The 10130-nt window shown below is 52.2% G+C and overlaps 1 protein-coding gene across 1 annotated transcript; it reads right to left on the reverse strand.

Moving 5' to 3' along the window:
* Window positions 1-404: 404 nt before the first annotated feature.
* On the reverse strand, window positions 405-9336 carry KLF6 (KLF transcription factor 6). The gene is made up of 4 exons (XM_015075262.3): window positions 8983-9336; window positions 5520-6093; window positions 4034-4157; window positions 405-3501 (listed from the first exon to the last, which is right to left on the reverse strand). The coding sequence occupies exons 1-4, from the start codon at window positions 9082-9084 to the stop codon at window positions 3450-3452; spliced, it is 852 nt and encodes a 283-aa protein (XP_014930748.1). The 5' UTR covers window positions 9085-9336; the 3' UTR covers window positions 405-3449.
* Between the last annotated feature and the right edge of the window lie 794 nt (window positions 9337-10130).

Genomic DNA, 10130 nt, shown 5'->3' on the forward strand with positions numbered 1-10130 from the left:
CCAGGCTCTGAGCGGTCAGCACCGAGCCCGACGCGGGGCTCGAAACCAGAACTGTGAAGATCACGACCCGAGCCGAAGTCGGGCGCTTAACCCACTGTGCCCCCAGGTGCCCCGGTAAATGTACATTTTATATAAAAGGATGAGTTGAAGGCGAGGGTGTGACTCTTGGGCCGGCTGCCTGTCCTGTCCTTACTACCTTCCTCCTCCTACCATTTCTGTATCAGACGCCTCTCAGCTCCCAGGACAGGAAGCAGCCACAAGTCAGCGGGGGGCGGGGGTGGCCGGCAAGGTTGCACAAGGGAGATTTCCCAAGGAGGCTCAGGGTGATTAATAGAACAGGAATCTGTTTCGACACCCTCACAGCCCCGCCCCGCCCCGCCCCCCAAAAACCACCAGACTCGAGATGCTGATAAGAATTCTTTTATGTTATTCCAATAAAAAATACATTCATACAGAAATATAACAATCTTGCAAAAAACAATTTCAAATAAAATCTTGTAAAACAAAATTTTACAAAAATCTTACAAAGATTCTTTAGAGAACAGGGTGCTTCAAAAAAAAAAAAGAAAGAAATTTCACTAATAGAAATTTTTTTAACGTCAAGCAAAAAGTTTCTGCTTGATTGAGGCTCAGTTATCACCTGAACAGAATGTAATTCTTTCCGTACTTGCTTATTATGAAAATTACAGGCATCAACACATATGGCATTGAGCCCCACCCAATCAAACAACTCCATGGTGTTTCGTAAGCGAGACAAGCCAGCGCAAGCCGTTGCGTTTTTTTGTTTTTTTTTTCCTTCTTCTTCTTGCCTTTTTTGTCTTTCGTTAACCTTCTTGCTTAATGGAATTGTTATGGCTAAGCAACAGAGCAGGGCCAAAAAAGGAGTTTCCCAAAACCCAGCAAATCAAGCGCCTGGATTTGGAATTGCCAAAAGAAAAGTGCGTTTTTTCCCCTCAGCAAAATGAAATGAGTTCTTCAGGTATGTGTATTCATCAGCCCAGATTTCAAAACAAAACAGAACAAAACAAAAAACCAGTTATGTGAGCTTTCATCACTGCTCATTTCCAGGAAGATCAAACAAAATACCAGGCCAGCCAGACTCATATGTATATATATATATATACATATATATAAAGACAAGATCCACACCCACAAGCCAGCAGCTGGATGAAATATCAGCCATGCTGTGGTATGCCAATTCGGGGAAATGACTCGTTGGAAAAACTGGAAGAATCTATTTGCTGGAAAAAATAGCTTCATCTGCATAAAAAGTATTCTAAAAAAGAATCCCTGTGACTAGCTTACTCTTAGGTTAGATGTTCTAATAAGGCTGAAATTCAAAATCAAAACCTTGGTGTGTCTGAGACCAATTAGTGGGCTAGCATTCCCCTCCGAGCCACTTTTGAATGGCCGAAGGTCTCCTATTCTGGACCTGCCAATAATGACGAGCGAAGTCAGCAGTCTGGGAGAGATCTGATGCCAAGAATCTGTAGCAAATCATTAAATTACAGATAAAGCCTTTATAAAAGTTATAGTTTTCATTTTTACCTCCTTTATGGCCATTCTGAAATATCTCTTCACAGGCTGTGGAATTTTCTAGCTAAACATTCTCAGTTCTCCTTAAAAAAATATTTATATATTATCTATATATATGTATATATATATACACACACACACACGCACACACATACACACACACACACACATACACATACGTTACACACAATATACATACACAAGAATTCCGCCCACTTTTTAAAAAAAGTAATATACTTTCTGTATTACCAACAGATACATGTGTGGAACTTGTGCCTTTTAAGCAAATACATTAACATGGGTTTTTTATACTTCTGTGTCTTTAATATGCGTGACGTTACATATTAAATACAGCCGGTGTGTGATCTATACACAATGGTTGTGCAAAGTCTATATGAAAGTCTCATGGTGGCAGAAATGGTCTGATTTTCCAATGATCCTGTTTTCACTTTAACACTGACAGTCAAGTTGTCAAAACATATCGCGTAAATACTGACTTGTTTGGGGAGTTTTATCTCTCCGTTTGTCTTGGTGAAGGAGGACTTTTGTACGAGATTCGATTTTCTGTATTATATATTGATACAGTACAATGCCAGGTGAAAAAAAGAGCCTTAATAAAGCATGCATCACCCATACCCCTGTATGAGACCCCCCCGCAGAAGGGCCACTTGCATAAGGCACCATTATTAAGATCTACAGTGCATTAACAGCTAGAAAACCAGAAATTAGTCCTCAAGGCATAAATAAGAGAAACTTAGCTGCATGAGAAAACAGTTTCGAAGCTTTAGTGGTTTTATCCACCCAACTGAGAAAAACTTTAGGTTCTGAGTCTAATGGAACATTAGACTGGCAATTCCCAGCCCTAGCACTTGATACCCAACACAGGCCCAGTGCCTTCACAGGGCATCATGAAAGTCTCCAAAAAGGGAATTCAAATTCAGAATCATTTAAAAAATAATCCTATGCTGCACAACTGCCTTTCTGAAAGGGAGTGTTACAAAATCGAAGGGGGAGGGGGGGAGGATTGTGTATTGCCAGGCCCAGATGGCTAGGGATCGCTGAAGTTGACCAACCACACGTTAGCTGCTCAGTAACTGGGATCGACATTGCAGTCCTGATTGAAGAATGGAAAAGCAGATAGTTCCCCAGACCATGCATTACTTTTTGTCTTATAAGGAAAAGTTATCGATGTGTTATATTTGTAAATACACAGCTTATACGACGGGTAACAAATGAGCTCCTGTAGCTGGTAAACAAGCTACTTGACACATTGCACGTTTCATAGCTGCACCAGACACCGAACGTTCTCTCACACGGGAAGGGGCTCCCCTCCCCACACCCACTCGCCACTCGGGGGTCAAGACCACCCACTCCCGCCCTCCATATGTTCCCTTCTTGTTTTTTTTTTGTTTTTTTTTTTTTTTAGTTTTTTTTTTAGTTTTTATTCTAAGGCGCAGACCCCACCCCCTAGGAAATGTTTGGTGGTCATCTCCTCTCGTGGTATATACTCCGCACACACAAAACATTCAAACTACGCGTTTGCTGCCTCTCGCGGCCTTGCCACCGCGAGGGAGAAGCCTCGGCCTCATCACACAGTCAGAAATAGATCCTCCACAGACAGGCAACCCAACCAGTAACATTCTCAGTGCACATGCTCACGGCAAGGGCTTGGGGACCACTCGGAAGGCAGGTACCGGTGGTGAGTCGGGGCCACCCAAACACCACACACCGCGGGTGCCCTGCCGCTTCTGACGTGACGTGGTTCGCCCTCGAGAGACCTTCCCAGTAGAGGTCCTGGAGGCAGCTGGGTGGGGTGCAAAATGGCATGCTTTGGCTGGAACACGCACCCTCCTTCCACGGCTGTCTCTCAGCCTGGAAGCCTTTTAGCCCGCAGGATTCGCCGCTCTGCCCCCTCACAGGTGCCTCTTCATGTGCAGGGCCAGGTGGTCGGACCTGGAGAAACACCTGCAGAGCAAATCGGCATCCAACACGTTAGGTGTCCGCCTGCGCTGAGGCTACAGACCTGCGGCCTGGCCTCCGCCCCGCCCCTCCGGGCCGGGCCTCGCCCCGCCCCCCTCCGAGTCTGGCCTCCGCCCCGCCCCACTCCGGGTCTGGCCTTCGCCCCGCCCCTCTCCGGGCCTGCCCCACGCCCCGCCCCCCACCCCTCCCGAAGGGAAGTGGGGATCCACGGAGTCAGGGAGACTCATTCCCGGGACGTGAATGAAGGCCTCCACCCAGCTCTGGGGAGCACTTCACCCGACCTCACTACCCAGCCTTCAAGTTCCAAGGGTCACAAAGTATGAATGAAATCACTCTAGTCTCACGCGCACAGAACACAGTTCTTCCTAATTTGGGCAACTGGCATCTTACAGACGCTTTAAAAAAGTCCCAGGCTGAAATGACAAATGCCATCTCGGGACAGGAAAATGCCTGCCTTCTGCACCGCACGCCTGTTCCTCGCTGGCACTCCGCGCCCCTGCACTTTGGGAACACATACCTGTCACAGTGAGAACATTTAAAAGGCTTGGCACCAGTGTGCTTTCTGAAGTGTCTGGTTAACTCATCGCTTCTTGCAAAACGCCACTCACACCCTTCCCATGAGCATCTGTAAGGCTTTTCTCCTGGGAAGAGAGCACACGACAGGCACACCGTGATTTCACTGAGCAGGAGGAGGTGTGCTGTGACCGCGCACAAGGAAGGGGCTGGAGGAAAGTCCGCTCAGGGGCAAGCCCAGGGGCCGGCCTCCTCGGGAATTCAGTCCCCCTTCAATTAAGGACTTAGGGACGGAGCCGGAGCCGAGCCGCACTCCAGGGGACACCCAGGAGCCCCCTCCTGACCTAGCCTTGGGCCATGTGACCGTAATCAGCGCTAACGTGTAAGAATGACAATTACTCAGACTGGCGAAATAGTTCTGAGCTGACGTGTCAGCCCGCTGGACCCACAGCCCTGGCGGGGGCAGGCTTTTATAGCTCTCTCCATGGAAACGGTTTCTCTCAAGTGCTTATTTTGTTCCTTACTCACTTCCCTGTGGAATGAGGCTTTGTAGTTTCCTCCGGGAAGCGACATTTCTCCAAAACTGAGGTCATGAGTTTCTGGGAAACCCCATCCTCAGGCCTTCAAAGCACTTTCTAAATGGCCATCCGACGGCCAAGCTGTCTTCACCGGTTGGTCAGACAATAAACCCGAATTCACTACGAGCACTACCTGAGGGTAGTGAAGGTTCTGCCACGGCCTGTCCTCAAGTGTGACGCCGGTCAGGACAGACGGGGACTCGGGGACCCTGACTTGGGGGCTCCCAGGTCCCTGCCTCATCACAGGGTGGGCCGGTTTATGCGACTTCATCCACAACATCCCTCCCGCCTCTGGAGCCTGTGTGATTCTGCCCCCGGGGCACCCCAGACTATCACGGTAATTTCACATGCGACTGTCATCTAAGTTGTGGTCTTCTGTGACAAAGTCTTTTTTTTTTTTTCCCAACTGGTTTCAGAAAACAAAGGCCACGTGATACACAGAGAAATTCTCAGGAAGTACCCACACACCAGTACTGCCTCCCACGTTGCGCACTGGCCAAGCTCCCGTCTCGCAGCACGGCTGACCCCGGCGTGCTCCCTGCTGCCCGGCCACCCTTTGTCCCCACCCCAGGAGAAAATCACGGGCGCTCCACGTGACGGTCTGCACGGATGCCGCAGACCGGGCACCACGGGCCTGGATGGGCGGGGAGGTTGGAGCGAGTGAGGGGTGTGGGGTGTAGGCAGAGAATGGGATTTACCTCATCCGGGTAATCTCAAAGTGTCAACCGTTCATCGGGCACACACGTCCAGTCCTTCCGCTCCTACTCTGTCCTCCCCAGAGACCCAACTCTTTTGGGGGAGGCATGAGGTGAGGACGCGTCCGCTCGCCGGGGCCCCGGCCCCCTCCCAGGGCTGGTGCGATTCAGCGGCGCCCACCAGCGGCCCACCTCCCGCGTGGCAGGAGGGACTGACCTGTGTGAGTGCGCTGATGAGCTTTCAAGTGCGAGCTTTTGGTGTAAACTTTCCGGCAGCCGTTAAAGTGGCACCGATGCACCCTCCTGCGGCCATCTGGGGATGCGTCCCCGCTGCCCTTGTCACCCGGCTTCCCCGCAGTCCCACTGCGCACCTTCCCGGGAGGGTGCGGCTCCCCTGGCACGCAGCCCCACAGGTGAGAAGCCTCCCTGCTCAGTTCTGGAGAAGAAGGGGGTGTGGAGGTGACGGAGGAGCTCAGGGTCCCCGAGCCGACCAAGACTTCGCCGATGGGGTCGGAGGAAAACTTGGTGGTGGGGGACAGTTCCTCGGAGCTGTCGGAAGACTCACTGCTCACGTCCGAGTTCAGGCTGTGGGTCTCCACGTTGTAAGCACAGCCGGGGCTGTTCAGAGCATCCTCGGGGGGAGTGGAGGAAAGCTTCGGGTCCGGATCCTCCTTTTTCTCCCGAGCCAGGATGATTTTGGTCCACAGATCTTCCTGGCTGTCGAACTTGATTTCGGAGGCCGACACATAGCAGGGCTCGCTCTGGAGGTAACGCTCCAGCTCCAGGCAGGTCTGTGCGAAAGGAACCACAAGAAGGCACGTGATTGTGACGGCTGAAAATGGAACCGAAAGCAAGTTGCCAAAAACATGCAGGAATCAAGGGCAGGTAGACCGTGGCCGTGGCCGTGGCCGTGGCGCTGTACGAATCTCGTCTCTAGGAGAGCGAGGGGGAGGCTGTTTCTAGGAATGGATATGCACTCGGAAGAAAGACCAGAGGTGGAGCCTCTCCTGGCCTTCCCAGGTCGGACCTGTGGCCACAAGGACTGATGGTCACGAAGCCATTTTGGTTACAGTTACCGGTGTTGACGTTACTAATGAGTTTCCGTGAGCCACACAAAGAAAACCGGCCTGAGACAGTCCCCCCTCCCCGCCCGACAGGTTTAACCAGATTATCTGACAGTGTGGAGCACCATGTGCATGAAGGAATGCCCCGGCCGCCCTCCCTTCTCACGCACAAGACAGAAAGGCTGCCCAGCCCGCAATGCAATGTGTTCTGACATTGCGTGTGTCTGTCTTTAGAGACACAGCTGAGAGCACAGGGCCACGCTCAGCCAGCAGGCGCAGCCCGCTGACGGTCTGTGTTCAGGGGCATCAGTGGAGCTGCAGACAAACCACCCCATTTCCTGCACAGCCCCGACCCAGGAGGCTCTCAAAGAATGCCATTCCCAAGTGCAGGGGCCGTGCTCACCCACAACTTTAATGACTTCCACAGTGGTCCGAGAAAAACAAGAGCTTCAACAACAGGAGTGGAGAAGTAGTTCCAGAATGGCCATCTGCTATTGTAAAGAATGCAGGAGGGGAAATTCCTCCCCAGCCCTGCTGGGAGTCCCACAATGGACAAGAACTTTATCTACTGGCCAAGAGTACAACTGTATGAGTCATCACTCTGTTTCTTTCACGCAATGCCAAAGGAGACTTCCTTTTGAAATTCTGATCAGCGGCCAGAAAAGGACCCGGTTCAAACATACATGCAGGTGTCACGGACAGTGCCCCTCCCCAGCCCCACAACCAACCTTTCAAGAAGCTACAACTGCCGAGAGAGCAGCATCCCCTCTCCCCACCATCTCAAACTTCCTAGCCACTGGAAAAGAAAAACGGTAGGAAACATTTTAGGATTACATTGTGTCCGCCCTGATCTCTACTAGGATCAACTGCCTGGGTGCCCATATAAGGCTGTCCATACAACTGCATTTCTACAGATTTCAGTTTCTACAGCAAACTCTGCAAATCGCGTTCAGGACCCGCAAAGCCTACCCAAAGGGCTCGTGCTTGCTTACTGAGCAAATGTGCCTGCTAGAATATAGCACATACCCTTCCCCCTCCCCACGGATTCGTCACATAGCCAGCATGAGCAAGCAAAGGGGAAAAAAAAAACATCATTGTTTTCTCTTTACCCCTAAAATCAGACGTCTGAGTTACAGGGCATACTAGGTGCTCTAAGGACAGACACCAAGGGCTCCAACTGATGTTCCAGAGAAACAGGAAAGCACATTTGCTGAGGTCGTGCTAAACTTTCATAATTTGGCTAATTTAAAAATCTCCATTATGCCGATCAGCCCCAGGGACCGAAACGCAGCTCTCAGAGAGTTTAAAAGCCTCTGAAGGCCACCGGGAGCTCAGCCTGGCTTGGGGCCCAAATCCCAAATGCCCGAAGGAAACTACTTAGATCAATTTCAATCACGTCCTGGGGAGCAGCTACTTTAGGAGGAAAAGGGGGGAGGGGAGAGGAAGGCAGGACGGGGCTGGGAACGATTAAGCAGGCATGTGAAGGTTGCAACACTTTGCATTTCATCCCCTTTAAAAGCTTTCTAGGCTTTGAAACCCACAGAATATATTTGATCTGCTAATTCACTTAGTGACAAAAAGCGAACAGCCTAGCAGGGGCAGAGACAGCCCTGACCCCTCCTATCTTTTTAAAGACAATGGGACGAGTGTCAGAGTCTCCTCTCTCCCTTCAGGCAATCCTAACAATTGGGGGGAGGGGGGAGGTAATAACTTTCTTAAATGTCCAATGTCAAAAATTCCAGTTCCACTAAAAAAAAAAAAAAAAAAAAAAAAAAAAAAATGCCGGAAACTAGGACTCTTCTTCTCAAACTCAGACTTGAAGCAATTTGGACGGGCTCATTGTCATATGACTGATAAGTCACTGGTTGTGCAAACATTGTTGGCTCTTTTTTTTTTTTTTTTCCTGGTCAACAAAAGAAGCAGGTAAGAAAAACAAGACAGATCCAAACACATCTCAAGGATTCCAAAGAGGAAAAAGACACTGGAAATGGCCCAGTAGAGAAAAGGAGCCGGTGGATGTGTCCCTGGTGACATTTTTAATTAAAAAAAAAAAAAAGAGTCTATGTACAGACACCAAACAAAAAAAAAAAAACCCAAAAAACAAAAACAAAAAGCAAATCCAAAAACAAAAACAAATTCCCCATTAAAAAAAAAAATACCCTTGGCAGTCCATGCAAGTTCATATGACAAGATCCAGCTGTGGAGTCTGGAGCTGGTACAAACACCAAACTTCCGCCAAGGGCTCGGGCCGGGATCAGGCCGCGGGGCTGGGACTGCCCTCCGGAGGATGCAGTCCAGGAGCCCCAGAAACGGGCGAAAACAGTCCGAGAGGCGACGCGCCGCTGCGCCCCACTCATATGACAACTCCGCTCCACGCCGTGAAAGGCCCCTTTTAAGTGCCTTCCGCACGCAGGCAGCAGAAGTACGTTTTAGGACTAATTATTTCAAATTTTTGTTTTTAATGTACCCAAACCATTGAACAAGAAAAAAAAAAAAAAAAGAAGAAGAAGAAGAGGAAAAATAAATGCACCTCCAACCACACACCATCCTGGCCGTGCGTGCATGCACTCCCTCCTCGGTGCACCGGGCACCTGGCACACGAAAATTCCAATTTACCTGTTGCCAATATTCCTCCAGGGAGGGCAGCGCCGAGAAGTAACCAGTCTCGTGCACAATCTGGAGTTCCTGGAAGATGCTGCACATTGGGAGTACATCCATGTCGGGTTGGAAAAGACAGTCACTGCTGTTGTGAAAACAGGGAGGTGTGCGGTCTGGAGTCGAGAGCGCAGCAGCCGTGCCTGCAGCGCCGGGGAAAGTTTCATGCAAACTCAGTGCACAGCAATTAGGCGCCGCGGGTTCGGATCCTGCCGGAGCCCAGAGACGCGCTCGCGAGCCCACACAATATTTGCAAACACCGGACTGACTGCAAACGTAACCCCTGCAAAACTTCCCTATTCAAAGCTCCCTGCCAGCCTCCCCCTCTTCCCCGCCTGGCTCCCCCCACTCCCTCCCCCCCACGTGACTCGCCCGCGCCCGCCCCGTGCACCGCCCAATCACGCTGCGCCCGGCCCGGGGGCTGCGCGCCGGTGATGTCAGCTGCGGCCAATGGCAGGCGGTGACTCACAGCGGCCCCGCCTGGCGTGACCGAGCCTCTCCATCACAGCCCTCTCCATTGGCTCAATTCGAACTTCAGGCGGCTCTGATTGGGAGGCGTCCTCGCAGGCTATTTTTAGCAGGGTATATAAGGCGCGGGCTGCCGCGCGCCGGAGGAGTCGGCGCTGGGAGGTGCGGGCCGAGCGGCTCAGTGCGCCCGCGGCCGGCCGAGGGAGCCGCTCCTCCTGTCCCCGGCCCGCGTCCCATCCCCCGGTCCCCGCGCCCCGGTGCCCGGGTCGGTCCCCGTCCGGGTCGCCCGGTCCCGGCGCTCGGGCCGGCAGTCCCATCGCCGTCCCCCCCAGCCCCCGGTCCTCGTCAGTCGTCACTCAGGCCCCGTCCCGGTCACCAGACCGGCGTGCTTGTTCCCGTCCCGCCTCCCGGGCCGGTCACCTGGGCCCCGTCACCGGGTCCCCGTCCCCTGCTCCCCGGCCAAGCGGCTCCGGCGCCGCGGCGGGGCCGAGCGCAGCCAGGCGGGCCCCCTGTCCCCTCTGTGCACCCTCTTCCGACCTCGGGACCGCGCTGTTCCCCTCCTTCGTCCTCAGCTCCGTCCCTTCCGTCCGTCCCGTCCCTCCCGTCGCTCCCTTCCCTCCGACCTCTGGGCGCCCTGCCCC

The sequence above is a fragment of the Acinonyx jubatus genome, chromosome B4 (genome assembly GCF_027475565.1).
Source record: "Acinonyx jubatus isolate Ajub_Pintada_27869175 chromosome B4, VMU_Ajub_asm_v1.0, whole genome shotgun sequence".
Taxonomy (NCBI): Eukaryota; Metazoa; Chordata; class Mammalia; order Carnivora; family Felidae; genus Acinonyx; species Acinonyx jubatus.